The sequence below is a fragment of the Squalius cephalus genome, assembly GCF_949319135.1.
Source record: "Squalius cephalus genome assembly, chromosome: 7".
Lineage (NCBI taxonomy): Eukaryota > Metazoa > Chordata > Actinopteri > Cypriniformes > Leuciscidae > Squalius > Squalius cephalus.
The window spans coordinates 2,132,493-2,153,456 of record NC_137128.1 but is presented as its reverse complement, the minus strand read 5'-3'; the positions used below and the strand labels follow the sequence as shown (position 1 = coordinate 2,153,456).

The following is a 20,964-nucleotide window of genomic DNA, read 5'->3' as shown; positions in this document are numbered from 1 at the left end:
TGTGTTCAGCAGTACAGTACTATATAGATCAGGGGAACCTTCACCCTGTGTTCAGCAGTACAGTACTATATAGATCAGGGGAACCTTCACCCTGTGTTCAGCAGTACAGTACTGTATAGATCAGGGGAATCTTCACCCTGTGTTCAGCAGTACAGTACTGTATAGATCAGGGGAACCTTCACCCTGTGTTCAGCAGTACAGTACTGTATAGATCAGGGGAACCTTCACCCTGTGTTCAGCAGTACAGTACTGTATAGATCAGGGGAATCTTCACCCTGTGTTCAGCAGTACAGTACTGTATAGATCAGGGGAACCTTCACCCTGTGTTCAGCAGTACAGTACTGTATAGATCAGGGGAATCTTCACTCTGTGTTCAGCAGTACAGTACTGTATAGATCAGGGGAATCTTCACCCTCTGTTCAGCAGTACAGTACTGTATAGATCAGGGGAATCTTCACCCTGTGTTCAGCAGTACAGTACTGTATAGATCAGGGGAATCTTCACCCTCTGTTCAGCAGTACAGTACTGTATAGATCAGGGGAATCCTCCCCCAAACAACCCCACACCATCACCCCCCCTCCCCCAAACAACCCCACACCATCACCCCCCCTCCCCAAACAACCCCACACCATCACCCCCCCTCCCCCAAACAACCCCACACCATCACCCCTCCCCCTCCACCAAACAACCCCACATCATCACCCCCCTCCCCCAAACAACCCCACACCATCACCCCCTCACACCATCACCCCCACTCCCCCAAACAACCCCACACCATCACCCCCTCACACCATCACCCCCCCTCCACCAAACAACCCCACGCCATCACCTCCCCTCCCCAAACAACCCCACACCATCACCCCCCCTCCCCCAAACAACCCCACACCATCACCCCCCCTCCACCAAACAACCCCACACCATCACCCCCCCACCAAACAACCCCACACCATCACCCCCTCACACCATCACCCCCATCCACCAAACAACCCCACACCATCACCCCCCCCACCAAACAACCCCACACCATCACCCCCCCTCCACCAAACAACCCCACACCATCACCCCCTCACACCATCACCCCCCTCCACCAAACAACCCCACACCATCACCCCCCCTCCCCCAAACAACCCCACACCATCACCCCCCTCCCCCAAACAACCCCACACTATCACCCCCTCCCCCAAACAAACCCCACACCATCACCCCCCCCCCCCCCCCCACCCGCCAAACTTTACACTTGGCCAGTGGCGGCGTGCTTTACACCACTGCATCCCACGCTTTGCATTGCTCGTGGTGATGTAAGGCTTGGATGAGCGTGGAATATTTAGTAGAGATGAAATTTCACAAATGGACTTATTGCACAGGACGAACCGATCCCGGTCCCACGCTTGAGTTCACTGAGCTCCTGAGAGCGACCCGTTCTCTCACAGATGTGTGTAGAAGTGTCTGCATGCCTAGTGCTTGATTTATACACCTGTGGCCATGGAAGTGATTGGAACACCTGAACTCAGTGATTTGGAGGGATGTCTCAATACGTTTGGCAATATAGTGTATGAACAAACCTTCAGAATCTGCTGACATCTCTCTCTCTCTCTCTCTCTCTCTCTCTCTCTCTCTGAAGGGTGTTCGGCACCAGTATGATGGAGGAGTATGAGCTGAACTCTGAGCCGTCAGACAGACACACACACACTCACGAGGAGCAGGACTACGGTAACCATCATCTACACACACACACACACACACACACACACACACACACACACACACTCACTGCCTTGTCGCAGGAGCATCAACTCTGCTTTTCTCTTGATGAATGTTTAGATCAGCCTCCAGACTTTATGCCGGTCGAGGACCGATCCTCCGGGAATCTGATCGGATCTGCCAAAGGTCAGTGCGCGTCACAGTCAGATCCCGAGGGTATATAATCAGGTGAACAGCTGATGATGTCTTGTGTTTTCAGACGCTCTTCTCACCATGGTGAACAACATTGCTGCTAATGTGCTGGGCGGGCAGAGCGCAGGTGTGTTCTGACATCACTTCCTGCTGACACCTGACTGTGTGAAACCCTGACTGTATGATTGAGCTTGTGTTTGTGCTCTTCAGGAAACTCGTCCACTGAGGGTCTGAACGCGTCAGAAGCGGCTCTACCTGCTGGAGCGATGCACTCTGGGTACGTGACCGGGCTCTCGAGGCCAGGAGACATTACCATCAGATGGCATTGTGCTTTATTTCTTGTTATTTTTTGGATAAATTAGTGGTGCAAGGGATCAAAGAATTCATGGATCGGATCATTTACGGTATTTGATCATTTTTCAGATCAGTAACAAAACAATATATATATATGGGGAGGGGGGTAACTTTGCGTAAATGTAACTTTGCTTTTCATTTATTGCTTAAAGCTCACTTGAAGTTCTTTGATACCACATCAAAAACTACTAGCCTAACTGATAAAGTTCAAACATTATTAAGAACAAGTGAACAGTCAGTAATAAAATAAGAACAAAAACACACATTACAAGCAGAGATTAATACTAAATAACAAAGTTACAAAATCTAACAGTAGTAGTCAGGTACAGAAATGAATAATTAAGCCTAAATGTACAATAACATGTTCACTGTAGAATTAAATATAGTTTCATCTTTGTTAAAGCTGTATTTTGTTGTTTTATTAACATCAATGACACAGACAACATTAGGAATATTAGTCTGCTGTCACTTTAAGACCGAATGCACGGACCGCATATACTGACAAACATCCGGTTTATTTCTCATCTGTTCACTTATGACATAACTTGCCTAGACGGGTATTTTGACAAAATTTTGTGTGTGCGCGTTCAAAAAGCACAGCGTGTGTGTGCGGCCGTGCGCACAGATAACGCGTGAGTCCTGATTTTTGCCTCTTCTTTCGCGTTTAAAATTGGTTGAATGTGTAAATTGTCAAGACAAAACGCATCCAAATTATAAACTTTCACTCTATGAGGGTAAACTTAGCAGTTAATCCGCGAATCACATGCGTGCTGAACCGCGGGGGCTGGTCCGTATGGATCACGATCAACTGTGATTGCTCACTGCTCCTCAGCTTATATCATACTCATATAATTCCCGTTCTTTTTCCATCCAGGCCAGTGGCGGATCAGCTGAATGTCACTGGGATCACAGAGACCGGCAGCATCTCCTCAGCGACACAGACAGACGCTCCACACACTGAAGACGAGTCTGTCCAGACCGAGCCGGATGAAGACGCTCCCGTTCAGACCGAGCCTGAGGCGGAGCAGATCGTCACTCTGCTGCCTGAGGACGAGTCGGATCAGTTCTCTGGAGCCGAACCGAGAGAAGAAGACCAGCAGAATGTACGCTCTGAATCCCGTGGCTCCTCTCTTCATGAGTACCTTCTGCAGCGCTGCTCCTCTCTTCAGAAGAGGAAGACCGTCACACACTCCGTAATCACCTCATCTATGAGCTCAATCACAGAGAGTCCTGTCGTTCCCACGCCTGTCCCGCCGGCTCCGGAGCTTCAGTCGCTGGTGGGGGATCTCTCCCCGAGCCTGACCTCAGATCTGCTGGCGTCTGTTAGCGAGTGCCTCATAGCGACGCTCCCTCCTCAGAGCAGTGAGTCCGGTCCCAATCCTGATCCTGTGACGCTCCCTCCGCAGAGCAGTGACTCCGGTCCCAATCCTGATCCTGCGACCAGCTCCAGTGGAGATCGGGTAGATCCGGAGAGGATCTCGGCCACATCTGCCCTTGAGAAGGACATTCTAACTCCTACTGTTTCCGCTAGTACAGTGGAAGAGTCTCCGCTTACTCCCGTATCCGCTCTAGTGGATGAAGCAGCGCTGACTCCTGATGGGTTGGCCGAGGCCAGGAGCCAGGAGCTGTCGGAGGAGGAAAGCAGCGCTAACATGGAGGTGGACGGAGAAACGCTGGGCTCCGGCGAGGTGTCCGCTCACGGCTCCAGTCAGAAAGAGTCTGTCTTCATGAGGCTCAACAACCGCATCAAGGCGCTGGAGACGAACATGTCTCTGAGCGGACGCTACCTCGAGCAGCTGAGCCAGAGGTGAGTCCCGCCGACGTCCAGCCGCTTCAGAGCGAGATCCTCACTGCCAACCTCAGGGTCATTCTTCACCTGTAAAGAAGAGTGAAACACCTGAGCAGTGATGTGCTGTTAGCAGAAATACCCACACTGTCCATGTTCAGATGAATATGTAAATATGTGCTGCGCTTTCCTCTCAATAACAAAATAAACGCACACCAAAATTGACAGCAAACAGCAGTTCAGAAAGCATCAGATCGTAGAGATGTGGATGATTTCAGCAGTTCTGAGATTCAGACTCCAGTCACGTCACGTTTATTTATACAGCACTTTATACAATAGATTGCTCTAAAACAGCAACTTTACAGTATTAAACCTGATAAACAGTGTCTCTTTCAGTTAGAATCACAGCTTCAGTTACTTCTATAAAGCGGCTCTCAGTGTGTTCATGTTCTTACTCGCGTCTGACCTCGATCAACTGAACAGAAGAAATAAACCAGACAAGATTTACACCTCAAAGAAGGCGGAGCCTCATAGCCACTCCCACCAATTAAATCAGTGGCACATGAACCAATGGGAGTTCAGAGGTGTTTAGTAGCTTGAGTGAACTTTTCCTAAGAGTTGGTTTGGTTCTATGAGCTGTTTCCACTCCAGTTCATTATTCTGTATATATCGGGCCTTTAATGTGTAATGTACCATATGTGTGCTAATAATACTTGAGAAAATTATAAAACTTCATATAGCAGATTAATCGATCAGAAGATTCTAATAAACGACTCTGGGAGAGAGTTGACAAATTAAGATCAAGAAAACCATATAGGATATAATACATATATTTTCAAACAAAACAAACAATCAACCATTAAATTTGAATGGCCATTCATAAACAAATGCGCAAAAAGACAATAAATTCATGTACGTCACGATGTCAACATGATCAGGCAATCATCTAATAACTACGACCAATATCAGTTCATAGTTTAAGTCATCATCAGTCCATTAGTACAATATCCCCACCCACCCATAGTTCATTGAACCCACGCTGGGTATTGATATCAGGGTCCAGAGGGTTTACAGTGAAATAGTCTGTGAAAGGGATGAGGTGTGCTGCAGTGGGCAATGAGTAGGAGCGGTGTGGGGGAATAAGTTCATGGGCTGCAAGGAGCCCCCTACCGGCCTGGCAGGAGTAGCTCAGTTTTCAGACTGTGTAAAAGCAGTCTCTGTATGGGCTCACAGGCTTGAGGCCTGCTCCTTAGTTAGCTCGCCATCAAAATCACCTGGCCTGGTTAACACAAAGCCATCATTTCAATTAAATAAATAAACAAAAATCAATTAATACCAAAAACAATTCAATGTGCACACATTCAATTAAATAGCACTATTTGTACTATAAAAAAATTAAATATACAGGTTCCCAAAAAGTTCCCAAATAAATAGCACTATTTGTACTATAAACAATAAATCACATCCAAAATCCTAATAAACATTAAACAAAAACTAATCTGAATGTCTCAAACTAAATACAAACGGTACAAAAGAAAGAAATATAGTCATATTCCAGGTCAAATATAAAGTGCTTAGTGCCACAAAGTATAACTTATAACATTAATTTTGGCAATAAAGTGCTTAGTGCCATAAAGTATAACATATTAATTTTGGCACAGATAGATTTCTCTATAAGTGTAAAACACTACGATGTCGATGAATGAGTAAAACGCAGATCTAATACCATTGAGATAGCAGCTAGACAAACAGTAACAATTCACAACACTCACCAATTCCATAGATAACACTCATCACATACACTCGTTTGCTACAGCTTAGGTCATGGTAAACGGCTCCTGAGATCGTAACACACACACAATCAATAAATGCCAAGTAAGATCACATAACAGAAAACATCAAAACCACCCTAACTGACCTGCAGCTCTACCCACATCGGCGTCCCACTGCATCTGCCATGCTCCCTACCTCGGCGTACTTTACTTCCTGTAAACCGCGGCCGGTCACGTGACCTCACGCCGTCACGTGATTGGACGCAGAGACTCTCGCGATAGTATGACAAAACATCGCGATATTTGACCGGGAGAACCAATATGCAGATAGGAGAAAATAAATTATCAAATTAAATTAATAACTAAGAAATCCCATTCAGGATGTATGACCTGGGTTACACCCTCCCCCCTTAAAACCATGCAACTCCCGAGCATGCTAAACAACATGGACCCGAGTACATATCGGCTTAGACACAGGCTTGGTAAAAACTTCCCCATACGCATCCGCTAAACTGTGGAACAAAGATTGCACTACAGAGATCAATGGTTTACCCAAGGCAGCATACTGGAAGCGCGAAGGCAATTGACGCCGTCGAACAGAACGACGAACAGGCTGCCCGGTTAAATCATCCACGGACTCAGAAACCACAGAAGGTACGTCAGCGGAGCAAGGCGATAGAACAATGGGCTCGAGTAATGTCTCTACTGGGACGTCAAGCTCTGGATCTCCCTCAGACGGACACCTCTCAGAAACTGGTTCAGGCTCAGGTAAACGATCTAATTCCAATTCCAACTCGACGTCCTCTTCAGGAACAACTCCCTCCATGATCATAGATTGATCCACAGCAGCAACCGACAGAGACGATTCCCCTTCAACAGGTAAAGGAACCAACGGTTCCGGGATACTGATGGTTGACCGAGCAGGAAGTGTACCTTCAACACTAAACTGTACAGTGGGTAAAACTGGGAGTTTGGAAGAACACCATTCCTCCTCATCCTCATCCAGACTCTCCTCCAGGTCCCCAACCGGTTTCTGCTGACTTCTGGTTTGGGGCCTACGAGCAGGGACATCTACTTGCGGTACAGGTTCTTTACTTGGCGGGAGGAACCCACAAGGAAGAAGAAGGTCCCGATGCAAGGTACGTACTTTTCCATTTAGATCAGTCTCAGGTTTCACAGAATAAACAGGAAGATCGCCAGCACGTCTAATCACAACGTAAATGTCTTTTTCCCATTTATCCTCCAATTTATGCTTGCCTCTGAGCCTTACATTACGGACAAGCACTCGATCCCCCTCTTCCAGATGGACTGGCCTCACCCTTTGGTCAAATCTAGCCTTGTTTCTTTTTGCAGACTTCACAGAGTTCTTAAAAGCCAACTGGTAACTCTCCTCCAGCCGAGAACGCAGGTTTCGCACATATTGAGAGTGCGAACGAGGGGATGGTCCCCGGACAGGCAAGTTGAAAGCTAGGTCCACAGGAAGTCTTGGACAACGGCCGAACATCAGCTCATATGGGGTAAAACCCGTGGTTTCATTTCGGGTGCAATTATAAGCATGAACGAGCGGCTTGACGTACTCCTTCCACCTTATCTTCTGCTCTGGGTCCAATGTACCCAACATGCCAAGCAAGGTCCTGTTAAACCTCTCAACGGGGTTCCCACGAGGATGGTAAGGTGTGGTGTGACTCTTCTTGATTCCAGCTATGGCACAAAGTTCCTTTATCAGGTGACTCTCGAAATCAGGCCCTTGGTCTGTGTGTAGGCGCTCAGGGAACCCATAATGCACGATAAAATTCTCCCACAAGCACTTTGCAACAGTCCTCGCCTGTTGATTGGCAGTTGGAAAAGCCATGGCGTACTTAGTGAAATGATCAGTAAGGACCAAGATATCTTTGGTATTACTCTTATCAGGTTCAAGTGATAGATAGTCCATACACAACAGCTCAAGTGGTCGACTGGTCTGGATATTTACTAAGGGTGCAGCTCGTTCTGGCAAAGCTTTCCGTCGAATGCAACGATCGCAGGTCTTAATCCTGGCTTCAACATCTGCAGACATACGTGGCCAGAAAAAACGAGATCGGACCAGGTCAAGTGTTCTCTCCACACCCATGTGACCCATATCATTATGGAGGCTACTTAGAACCACAGGGCGTAATGCTTCTGGCAACACAAGCTGGAAAGACACATGTTCATCATCCTGCCGTCTTCTGTACAGGACATCATCTTGGAGCTCAAGACGATTCCATTCACGCAACAGAAGCGGAAGATCTGGAAGTTCAGCTCTGGCAGTAGAGGGAACTTTTTCACCAGTTTCAAGTTGGTGAATGACTTCTCTCAACACAGGGTCTAATCTCTGCTTCTCCTTGAGATCCAAAAGAGACAACGATGGAACCACAGGTAACCCCTGGGACTCACTGGAATAGGAGTCTGGAATGACGGTAGCAGACATGCTCATAGTTTCTACCAGGGTGATGCTGCTCACAGCTGAATCATCAATGCTTTGAGTTCTCAAGAGAGCACTGTGGCAGATGGCTGCTACCACATCTGATGCAAGTTTAACAGAGACATTACCTTCCTCATCCACATGATCCCTGGTAAACTGCTGCACCATATCCAACTCCGTCTTGACGCAAGTATCAGATGACTGAAGATGTGGCCTTCTGGAGAGGGCATCGGCATCTCTATTTTGGCTACCAGCACGATACTGCAGTTTAAAGTCATAAGTGGACAATGCAGCAAGCCATCGGTGACTAGCAGCATCTAACTTGGCGGATGTCAAGATGTATGTCAGCGGGTTGTTATCTGTAATGACAATGAAGCTGGCACCATAGAGATAGTCATGAAATTTCTCAGTTACACTCCATTTCAAAGCCAAAAATTCGAGTTTATGGGCTGGATACCTTGCTTCACTGGAGGACAACCCACGGCTTGCATAAGCTATAACACGAAGCTTTCCCTCTTGCTCCTGATATAGCGCAGCTCCGAGGCCGATGGTGCTGGCGTCTGTATGCAAGATGTATGGTTGGCTGGGATTAGCAAATCCGAGCACCGGGGCGGTTGTCAACTTGTCAATTAAGGTGTCGAAAGCAGTTTGACATTGAGCTGTCCATCTCTCATTGAAGGGTTGTTTTGCTGATTTTGCATCCGGGCTCTTAACAGTAGCGAGATGTTTGCGACTACGACGAGCAGGGATGTAACCTTTCGTCAGATCATTCAAAGGCTTGGCCAGGGCAGCATAGCCATTTATGAATCTGCGGTAATAACCCGCAAATCCAAGAAACGAGCGCAGTTCTTTTAATGTTCGAGGAACTGGCCAGGATTTTAAAGCACTTATTTTCTCCGGATCCGTTTCTACTCCGTGTTCAGAGACCACATGGCCAAGATAACGCACCGAAGATTGGAAAAACTTACACTTCTCCGGCGACAATTTCAGTCCATAGTCTCGAAGTCGATGGAGCACTCTCAGTAGACGACTCTCATGCTCTTCTAGGGAATTAGAGAAGACAATAAGATCATCCAGAAAAACTAGAACCTCTTTCAAATGTAAATCACCCATGCATTTCTCCATAAGGCGCTGAAAGGTACTTGGTGCATTTGTCACGCCTTGAGGCATCCTATTAAACTCCCAAAACCCAAGAGGAGTAACAAATGCAGTTTTGGCCTTATCATCTTCTTCCATGTCGATCTGATAATATCCGGACTTTAGATCAAGTACACTAAACCAACACGAACCAGTGAGTGCAGAGAATGATTCTTCTAAATTTGGTAACGCATAAGCATCTTTTATTGTTTGCATGTTCAATTTACGATAATCGATGCAAAGGCGAACATCACCATTCTTCTTCCGGACGACTACAATCGGTGAAGAAAATGGGGACTCCGATTCTCTTATTACTCCCGTCTCTAACAAATCCCGCAAATGATTGCGGACTGCTTCAATATCATTTGGATGGATAGGACGCGCACGGTGTTTGAATGAAGTCTCATCATGAAGACGGATATGATGCTTTACTCGATCCGTACGGCCAAAGTCCAAATCATGTTGAGAAAACACTTCCGGCATATCTCTGAGTTTGGTGATGATTCTCTCCCTCCAATCCGTAGGAATGGGAGAATCACCAAAGTCAAAATGTAAATCTACATTGTCTGCGTGCTTTGAACGGTCAAATATGACATTGTGGGAGAGTATCTGTGGAACTATTGCAGATTCAGCAATAATACTAAGTGATGGAAGTGTCACAGATTGTTCCGATTCATTTGAAATGACCACTGGGACCTTATAGGGTACTTGGTTTGGCAAGGACACAAGACAACTTTGCACACATAAAGCCCCAGGCAAGGGAGTAGCTGGCTGCTCTACTAGTGCCCAGTCACCAGCTAATAATATGCTGGTGTTAACAGAACCTTCAACAACCAAAGTATGGCCGGCTGGAACACTGACAGGTGACTTACTGGCCAATCTTACAACACCTTCACTTGAACCTTGGGCCTGCTGGTGTCGTAACTGGAGCAACTGAAGAACGGCTCTGTAGCCATGCTTGATAAGTTTAAAGTTAACACTGTCACTCTCCAAATGTTTGTTATACAGTGACTCGAGGGTGTTCATTCCAATGAGGACGTGATACTGGAACCCACTTTGAGCATCTGGAACCACAAGTGCCAAGGTACACACATCCATATCAGTACCAATGAACTCTTTAGGAAAAGTAATAGTCACTTCTATGTAGCCCACATATGGGACAACTTGGCCTCCAGCTCCCTCTACTTGCAACAAATCATCCAATGACTTCACAGGAAGATGTGAGAAGTGTTGATTGTACAGTGAGACGGGGATTGTTGTAACTTGTGACCCAGTGTCTAGTAAGCATTGGAAATTTTGACCAGCGATTTCTACTTGACCCGTACATCTTGACCCAATCAACCCATGTGGCAATTGGCTTGTCTTAGCAGGAGCTGCATGGGACAAATTGGTGCATCTTGTCGGTGGCTGTGTAGTGTAACTTCGTCTGTTCTCTACAGTTCCCGTTCGTCCCTCAACGAGAACCCGATCTAGTTTAACGACGGGTCACTGTGAAGGTTTGCTTTTTGCCATTTTTTCTGCTTGTCACTGAACTGTTTCTTTTTAGCTGCAACAAGTGAGGAATTAGACTGATTGTCACAATTTGGTTTTATATGACCATCTTCACCGCAATTATAACAATAACCTGGCTTCGGGCCTAAGGATGCACCCCGATGAGAGAGCTGTGGCACAGGTCGACTGGTTGAGGGCTGAGTGGACTTGCTGATGCGGTTTAATTTCTCAGACCCAGATTGCTTTTGGCCAGACTGGGCAGCTGTGAGGGCATACAGCTGTTTTTGTATGTCTGCTAACTGTTGTGTAAGTTGTTGGGTGATAGTAGTTAGACGATCAATACTTTTCTCTTCTGCTACATAGGCATATTGAGCATGTGCGCTTGCTCGAGGCTTACTGGCACCAAGATGTTGCTTCATGCGCTGGGCCTTAGCAATCTCCCGATCTTCCTCTGTTCTGAGCAATAGCAGAAACTCAGCGAAGGTTGGTGGATCAGACTTACGCTGTTTCAGCCGGAGATCAGAGATAAGCGCATTGTCCCAACAGCCACGACAGAATTGATTTAACAGGTGTTTATTAACATCTTTTGGTAAGACTCCATCTCTCTTCACAGCCAAGTTCAGTGCCACTTGCAAGCGCTGTAAATAACCTGAGGGCTTTTCACCAGCATCTTGAAACATCTCCATAAACTTAGCATAGAGTTCATCTCCATCTTGGACAGTTCCATAAGCAGAGTCAAGGATCTGGAGATAGCTTGAAGGGGCCGTTTCTGGTCGAAGATGTTTCACCATATCTGCCGCTGGAGGTAACAAACTGTCCAATATCTTCCTGGTACGCTGCAGATCTGAAACAGCGGGATCTTTCAACAGAAGTGTAACGCCAGAGCACCAAGTTTCATAATCAATCTCATGTTGTGGTCTTGGAATTCGTCCAGAAAATGTTCTGAGTCTTTGAGAGGAAGCATGCATTGCAGTGTCATCACTTTTCATAATGTGTTCAACCACATACCGTTGTACCTGTGGTGGATTAATGTCCGGCATGGCTGGCCTTGAAGGTTGTGGCGTGTACGTGGCAGCTGAATCGAGGCAGACTCGTTGTTGTTTCCCCTCAGGGACTGGCTCTGGAACATCTTCTTCAGGTGTCACAACAGCACCATCAGGAGTCTTCAGTTGTGAGGGTCCCGGCTCGAGCTGGCTGAAAGACTGCCCCAGCAGAGACATCACACTTTTAAGAACATCGGTGTAATTCTGACCTGTAAGTTTAGCTACATTCTTCAAGTCGCTAAGATAACTTTGCGTTTTAGCTTCAGTCTCAAAATTCGAACAAGCAAGTGACAGCTCTTCGATCTCATATGTCACTTTTCCAGTTTGACAAATATATACATACGGTAAGATTTTGTACAACCCAACTAATGTATTTCCTGACTCAAACTCAACAATCATACAATTATGGAAAACACTATCGGGATCTTGGACAACTTCAAATTTGGATACAGTACCATACTGTTCCAAAAAATCAACAACTTCTTTGTCAGTGTCCGAATTCATTACGTATTTAACCAACACCGAGTTAGGTATCTTAATCTCATACTGTGCCAAAATATCCATTTCCATAAAGAAAGAAAAAAAAACTGAAAATCAAAGAAAACAATATGCAAATTAACAAAATTATACAGCTCTGTACAACTCTCTCCTGGCTGGCTCGCCAAATTACTGTACCATATGTGTGCTAATAATACTTGAGAAAATTATAAAACTTCATATAGCAGATTAATCGATCAGAAGATTCTAATAAACGACTCTGGGAGAGAGTTGACAAATTAAGATCAAGAAAACCATATAGGATATAATACATATATTTTCAAACAAAACAAACAAACAAACAATCAACCATTAAATTTGAATGGCCATTCATAAACAAATGCGCAAAAAGACAATAAATTCATGTACGTCACGATGTCAACATGATCAGGCAATCATCTAATAACTACGACCAATATCAGTTCATAGTTTAAGTCATCATCAGTCCATTAGTACAATATCCCCACCCACCCATAGTTCATTGAACCCACGCTGGGTATTGATATCAGGGTCCAGAGGGTTTACAGTGAAATAGTCTGTGAAAGGGATGAGGTGTGCTGCAGTGGGCAATGAGTAGGAGCGGTGTGGGGGAATAAGTTCATGGGCTGCAAGGAGCCCCCTACCGGCCTGGCAGGAGTAGCTCAGTCTTCAGACTGTGTAAAAGCAGTCTCTGTATGGGCTCACAGGCTTGAGGCCTGCTCCTTAGTTAGCTCGCCATCAAAATCACCTGGCCTGGTTAACACAAAGCCATCATTTCAATTAAATAAATAAACAAAAATCAATTAATACCAAAAACAATTCAATGTGCACACATTCAATTAAATAGCACTATTTGTACTATAAAAAAATTAAATATACAGGTTCCCAAAAAGTTCCCAAATAAATAGCACTATTTGTACTATAAACAATAAATCACATCCAAAATCCTAATAAACATTAAACAAAAACTAATCTGAATGTCTCAAACTAAATACAAACAGTACAAAAGAAAGAAATATAGTCATATTCCAGGTCAAATATAAAGTGCTTAGTGCCACAAAGTATAACTTATAACATTAATTTTGGCAATAAAGTGCTTAGTGCCATAAAGTATAACATATTAATTTTGGCACAGATAGATTTCTCTATAAGTGTAAAACACTACGATGTCGATGAATGAGTAAAACGCAGATCTAATACCATTGAGATAGCAGCTAGACAAACAGTAACAATTCACAACACTCACCAATTCCATAGATAACACTCATCACATACACTCGTTTGCTACAGCTTAGGTCATGGTAAACGGCTCCTGAGATCGTAACACACACACAATCAATAAATGCCAAGTAAGATCACATAACAGAAAACATCAAAACCACCCTAACTGACCTGCAGCTCTACCCACATCGGCGTCCCACTGCGTCTGCCATGCTCCCTACCTCGGCGTACTTTACTTCCTGTAAACCGCGGCCGGTCACGTGACCTCACGCCGTCACGTGATTGGACGCAGAGACTCTCGCGATAGTGTGACAAAACATCGCGAGATTTGACTGGGAGAACCAATATGCAGATAGGAGAAAATAAATTATCAAATTAAATTAATAACTAAGAAATCCCATTCAGGATGTATGACCTGGGTTACAGTAACACCATTTAGCAGAGCTGAGAAAGAGTTTTGATGAGAAAGAGTTTACCGTTTCATTGATATCACATTATATAAATATACCCACACAGCTTTCAATGAACAAGACTGCTTAAAGGAACAAAAATCTGCCACATATTGGCAAACATCATTATTCCCCATCCTCATGCTGCAGGAGGTAGAAAAGAGTTGTTTTAGCGGCTTGATTGCTCTTTTTGCAGAGGTTTTTTATGTCTAAATATCTAAGGAAATGTGATTCCTCAGGTCATGACCCCACTAAAATAACGAGTAAAGTTTACTGAGGATTCGACACCGATGTGCGCCTCAACAGTGAAATACACACACGTCTTCGAGTATTCACATAAAAGTCTTGACACTCGCTGCGAATCGTGATTAGTGTTGCGTCATGACGTAACGTGTGACGGCATACACGGAAACTACAAAGGAATGCCAGCACAGCGTTAGCTTCTATGATAAAGCAAGTCGCTCGCAGGCAGGGGGAGGTGTGGCAAAGGGACGCAGTGTCTCGTTCCCTTCTCAGGGAACAGGGGTTACTGTCAGGTCCTATGTGGGAACTCTGGCCCGAGTCGCAGGCCTCATCCTCCGAGCCCCACGGAGGAAACGTACAACCAGCTGATGCCTTCCCAGAAGCCCATCACCCAGTGTTGGATAGGAATCACGTACACCTTGAGTGTGGACTGGGTAAGACCAGCAGAGAAGCGGTCTTGGAGGAACTCCAGCACTGAAGCTACTGGGCAGTTAACTGGGTCCACCTCACGCTCTCGACACCAAATGGATAGGAATCACGTACACCCATGGAGTCCAGGAGCAATATGATGTCTGAGATCCATGCTCGGGTCGGCCACAACGGGGCTACTAGGAGTAGACTGACCCAGTTACGAAGGACCCTCTCCAGAACTCGGGGCCGGATGCGTGAGGGAGAACCACAGTGGACAGTGTGTTGTGTGGAACCTCCACCAGCTCCTCATACTGTATGCGGGTACATGAGGTGGCGAGTCATCTTCAAAGTCCTTAGCACATCCACTTCCTCAGAAGCAGAGAGCTCGAGCATTGCGTTCTCCAAGAAGCCCAGCGACGACTTCCGCACGAGGAGGGAGAACATCAGAACATCAGTGAGACCGCTTGTGACAGACAGCACCAAATAGGACATACAACAGCAGAGAGCTCTTGAAGAACAGAAGCTAACTCTGTTGTGTGCCGGCGTCCCTTTATAGCTTCCGTGTATGCTGTCAAACGCTATGTCCTGGCGCAACACCAATCGCGATTGGCGTAGTTTCATTCATGCTCCAGAGGCGCTACGCTGAGGGGCGTTCCCCAAAGTGTCATTCCGACGCAGTGCGAGTTCCCTCGAAAGGGAACACATTAAGGTTCAACAGACAACAACAGACCAAGAGAAAATCACACACGAAATTTAAGCTTTAATAAGAATCATAAAGTTCATGAAGTGTTTTAATTTGTGTTTTGCTACTTTATTCTATTTCTGTAGTACCGTATTTTTCGGACTATAAGTCGCTCCGGAGTATAGGTCGCATCAGTCAAAAAATGCGTCATGAAGAGGAAAAAAACATATATAAGTCGCACTGGACTATAAGTCGCATTTATTTAGAAATTTATTTCACAAAATCCAAGACCAAGAACAGACATTTAATCAATATAGGCAAGTTATTCAACTACACAGTAGCACACAGAACAACAGGCTGAATAGGTGTCCGGTGTGTTAACGCAACACATTAACAGTTATTCAGCTACACAATAGCATAAAGAACATATACCTGGGAGGCTGAATAGGCTAAATTAACATAAGCCAGCGAGTCCAACAAGAAATTTACCAGTAAACAAGTTCACCAAGCTCCCGCGATCTCATTCCAAATCATTTTCTTCATCCCTTGGTGTCGCTTCTGAACAACTCCGCCAACTAGAGCGCCCTCTCGCGGCTGTAGACGGTAATGTTTTCTCTTGGTTCATCTCAGTCTGAATTAATTTTTATATATAAGTCGCACCTGATTATAAGTCGCAGGACCAGCCAAACTATGAAAAAAAGTGCGACTTATAGTCCGGAAAATACGGTATGTATCTTTGTTCTGTTGTATTTATGCTTGTAATTAGTCTTCATTAGACTGTTCACTTGTCTTCATGACCCTAGTATCTTAGACTGGTTTGAGTGTTTGCTCTGGACATGGGTATGGAGAAGTGTTGAGTTTGACTGGTGTGTGAAGCGTTGTGGATGTTCAGCACAGATGTCTGCACTGTGATGGTGGTGTGAGACTGGTCACAGTGAGACTGGTTGGTCTGGCTGTGTGCAGGTACAGGAAGCAGGTGGAGGAGATGCAGAGAGCCTTCAACAAAACCATCATCAAGCTGCAGAACACCTCCAGAACGGCCGAGGAGCAGGTCAGCAGGACACCAGATCTGTGTGTGTGTGTGTGTGTCGGACACCATATAACCGTGTCCTCCTGCTCTTGACTGCAGGACCAGAGGCAGACGGACTCGATCCAGGCGCTGCAGGCTCAGCTGGAGAACGTGACGCGACTCGTCCTCGGCCTGTCTGTCAGCGTGAGTCGGCTACAGCAAGAGGTACTCCTCCATTGCCTGAGACTAGCAGTCGTCCTGCTTCATGTGTGTGTCAAGCCTGCAGGGTCAGGGATCCAGCGATATCTAAGCTGCTGTTTTGGTGGTGACGGTGATGATAATGATGATACTGGTGATGATGTTAGTAGTGATGATGGTAATGATGATGATGTTGCTGTGTTGTGCAGGTGTCTAACAGGCAGAGCTACATCCTACTGTGTCTGGTCCTCTGTGTGCTTCTCGCACTGCTGATCTGTGCCAACTACCGTCAGATGTGTGAGAGTCCTGCGCTCGACTCATACAGATCCTGCTGCCCTGAGAGGTGAGGAGACGCCACACGGGTCATGTGACTCCTACATGTGTCCCGTCAGCCTCTCTGAGATGATGAGAAATGGTAGAATTCAGGGCTAACAGAGAGAAACCTGAGCGTGTCAACGCTCTTAAAGTCTACTGAACAATACATGTGTAATAGTTATTACTGCATAAATATGTACACACTATAATCAGCGTTTCTTGGCAGTGTATGGCTCAGAGTACTTAAAACAACAGACATGATAGATATGATTGAACAGGTGTGTAGGCTAAACATTGATTATCTTTGTGGAAAACAGCATGAAAGGCTTCAGTTTAGAGCGACACAAAGGCACTTCTGCTCATCCTAGTTAAAGGATGATGCACTTCAAAGCAACATCACAATTTTCAGTCACAGAGGAACCTTCATAATGAGGAGAATAGTGCACAGATATTGTGTGTGCGCAACAGCTTGTGTAGTGCATCTGTTCAGCTGTTTACTGAGCCGTGTTCATCAGGTTTTAGTTACTGTGCGTGTGAATGAGGAGTATCATTCAGTCCGCTACTCCTGACCACCGCAATCAGAATCACCAATACACTCCAGAAATAGACCTTTATGTTCAGATTATACATAATAATGGGAACATCTTGAAGTGAGTTTTACCCTTCAGACTGAACGTGCACATGCTGTGTGAAGATGCTGAATGGGGAATGGTGTGACAGATGGAAGAGTTTCTGTCAACTTAAATTCAACATCCTAATAATATACTGTCTGTTCCTCAAATAAAGCTACCGAATGTCTCCAGAAGACCTGGAATATACTGCAGTTGTAAAACTTTGTTTGTCCTTTTTTGAGCTTAACAGTAACAATAACAACTCACAGTTTCTGATTTGAATTGGTAAAATACCAATGGTCTGATTTGAATTGATCAGACAGAAGGTCCATATGAAGCCATTAGTGTTCTAGGTGTCAGATTGTTTCATCACGAGTGCAGAGAAGTACTGCTGTAGAGACCCTTTCAGAGGCAACCATTATCTTCCTTAAACGTCTTCAACCCGTTCTCCAAGGCTAACATCTCACGGTACATGTTGCAGGAGTTGTGTTGTTAACCCCAGCTCATGCCTGCTGTTTCCAGAGAGCCGCTGTCTGATGAAGAGCCTGTGATCCTGAGACGCAGAGCCTCTGACCCGCCCTCGCTCCCGTCCCTCCAGATGCCTGAAGGTCAGTTACTGACCCACAATCTTTCCTCGCATCATGTGTTTTGTTGAGTGGATCAGACACATAAGTGGCTTCGACATTTTCTGCAGTAAAACACTCGCTGTTGTTGCTCTTTATTTCAGGAGGTTCAGAAGAAACCAGCAGCCTTAAGCAGTGTCCAGTTAGTAGAAAAGTAAGATGGCTGTTTCGGACTTCATGATGCAATGGTTCTCTTTCAAGGGAACTCAAGCTGCATAGAAACGCTGTGGGAATGCCCCTGCGGGATTGCTTCATGAAGCACGTATGGAATCAGTCCAATGATGTGACGGAATGTCTTGGCGGGTGACGTCATCAACCAGGAAACTATAAAGCACTACTCAAACAGCGTCAGCTTCTCTATCTTCAGCAAGCGCACTGTGTGTGAATCTGTGTCCCTGGTGTTACTTTGTCGGTCTTTAGAAGTTGCTAGGCAGGAGTTTTTCACCATATATCTCTATATATAAAAGAAAAAGACTATATAATGGTGAGCGAACAACATTTTAGGAAGTGTGTTCATCCCTGCACTCGATATCTCACGGGTGGGGATACACACCAACTACGTGTTGTTTGTTTGGGAGTGCAGCATGCCCAGTCAGCTCTCGAGGGAGCTGATTGTGAGCGGCTACCGCTAAGAACTCTTCGAGGAGGGCGGTTCAGTTTGCTCCCGGCGGCTTCAGTCGTGGGTGAGTGGGGAGGTCAGAGAGGAGATTCGTACCGACAACACATCAGTGGTCTCCTAAATAAACCATCGGGGGGTCTGTGGTTGCGCCCCCAATGTAAGATCCTCCTGTGGGCCCAAGGGAAGTTGGTCTCTCTGAAGGCAATCTACATCCCTGGGTAATTAAATCAGGGAGCAGACATCCTGTCAAGGCTCTCCCTGGCTCTGTTCGAGCTCATCGAAGAAGTTTCTGAGAAATATCTCACTCTAAAGACTGTATTTCTCCTCGCTATTACGCTATTACGACATTCAAGCACTCTCGGTATCTCCCTCGTGCCTGGAATGCTTGCCTGGTATAGTAAAGGCTTTTCTTCACCTGAGACCAGGCTATGTTCCTATGGTCCCTACTAATATTGTAAGACCAATTGTACTGCAGGCCTTCTGTCCTCCTCCCTTTCTGACGTCAGACCAAGAGAAACTAAATCTGCTCTGCCCTGTCAGGGCCCTTGATGATTACCACAGAACTGCCCTGTGGAGGAAATCTGAACAGTTGTTCGTTTGCTTTGGGTCACTCAGGAAAGGGTGTCCTGCATCTAAGCAGAGAATGAGCAAGTGGGTGATTGAGGCTATCTCACTTGCTTACGAGTCGGCTGGTCAGCCTTCACCTTTGGCTGTACGAGCTCACTCGACTAGGAGTATGGCTGCTTCTAAAGCTTTATTTGTCAGGAGCTTCGCTCCATGATGTTTGTGATGCGGCAGGCTGGTCCTCACCGCACACATTCGTGAGGTTCTATGATCTTGACTTCAGCTCCACTCCAGGGGCGCAGGTGCTTTCGTCTTAATGTGCGCACTGACTTCACACGGACGGACACTTGCTCTTATGGCGACGTGGGTATTAGCGTTGCCACAGTGTTTCGACGCAGCATGAGTTCCCTTAAAGGGGAACGTCTCTGTAACGTGTGTATCCTTAGTTCCCTGAAGAAGGAATGAGACGCTGCATGACCCTGCCATACTGCCGCCATACTCCCGGCATGCCCGTGATCGACTAGCTTCAGCCTGTCAGAAGCTGACGCTGTTGGGTGTACTTGATAGATTCCTGGTCGATGACGTCACCCGCCTATGACGTTCTGTCACGCCATTGGACTGATACCATACGGCTTCAATCACGCAGGGGCATTCCCACAGTGTTTCGACGCAGCATCTCATTCCCTCTTCAGGGAACTTGGGTTACATGCGTGAGACATTTTTCTGGGCAGTAAAACCCATAAAGCATTCATAGCGTTTATCGGTGAGGAAATAATCACTGTTGGTTTGTCTTTGTTGCAGAAGAAGCATAAACTGAAGCTCAGCAGGAGTCTAGAGACACGAGCCGCTCCACCGGTCGCTGGTGTGATTCCTCAGAGCACGATTGGCCCTCAGGCTTTGGAGGTCAGAGACGTGATGTCAGACGGCTCTGAGGGCTCCTCGCATTCTGAAGAGACTCTGTTCTGCGGATTCACCAGCTGTGCGCGTCTGTGTGAGACGATTCCTGCGCCGGGACGCTGGACGCAGAGCAAACGGCAGAAAGCTCCAGAACAGCTGCATCAGCCTCCGCAGCGCAGCGTCCCGCACAATCTGAACCGCACTGGACACACTGACCCGCACTGGACACACTGACCCGCACTGGACACACTGACCCGCACCGGACACACTGACCCGCACCGGACACACTGACCCGCCGCTGCTGAGAACACTCTTACACTGGACCTGCTTGCACTGTTCCAACACACTGGATGCTAAAATCTTCTGCCGTCTCTATTCAACAAAGATTTATACAGTTTGGGATTATTCTTTTGTAATAATGTGCCACTGGCCTTTCAGACAATCATAAATAAAATATAAATAATTGAACTGCTGCATTGATTTTCCTATATTTATAGTGTATTCTGACAAATGCATTCACCATGTATATATTCCGATAATAATTATCATATACACTCACCGGACACTTTATTAGTAACACATTGCTAATACCTGGTGGGATCCCTTTTTGTCTTCAGAACTCACGAGAGATTGCACAAGCTACTGGAAACATTCCTCAGAGATTTTGGTCCATATTGACATGATAGT

At 46.0% G+C, this 20,964-nt stretch overlaps 1 protein-coding gene across 2 annotated transcripts in view; it reads left to right on the top strand.

Moving 5' to 3' along the window:
• Window positions 1-20,564, top strand: part of LOC307161632 (SUN domain-containing ossification factor) — a 58,084-nt gene extending 37,520 nt beyond the window's left edge. For both annotated transcript variants that reach the window (XM_079876491.1, XM_079876490.1), the window contains 11 exons: window positions 1,622-1,710; window positions 1,822-1,887; window positions 1,961-2,020; window positions 2,104-2,170; window positions 3,122-4,054; window positions 16,405-16,492; window positions 16,571-16,675; window positions 16,858-16,991; window positions 18,097-18,182; window positions 18,302-18,351; window positions 20,182-20,564. In XM_079876491.1, coding sequence (XP_079732617.1) covers window positions 1,622-1,710; window positions 1,822-1,887; window positions 1,961-2,020; window positions 2,104-2,170; window positions 3,122-4,054; window positions 16,405-16,492; window positions 16,571-16,675; window positions 16,858-16,991; window positions 18,097-18,182; window positions 18,302-18,351; window positions 20,182-20,511 — 2,008 coding nt within the window. In that variant the 3' untranslated portion in view covers window positions 20,512-20,564. The remainder of the gene's footprint in view (window positions 1-1,621; window positions 1,711-1,821; window positions 1,888-1,960; window positions 2,021-2,103; window positions 2,171-3,121; window positions 4,055-16,404; window positions 16,493-16,570; window positions 16,676-16,857; window positions 16,992-18,096; window positions 18,183-18,301; window positions 18,352-20,181) is intronic.
• Window positions 20,565-20,964: the final 400 nt, after the last annotated feature.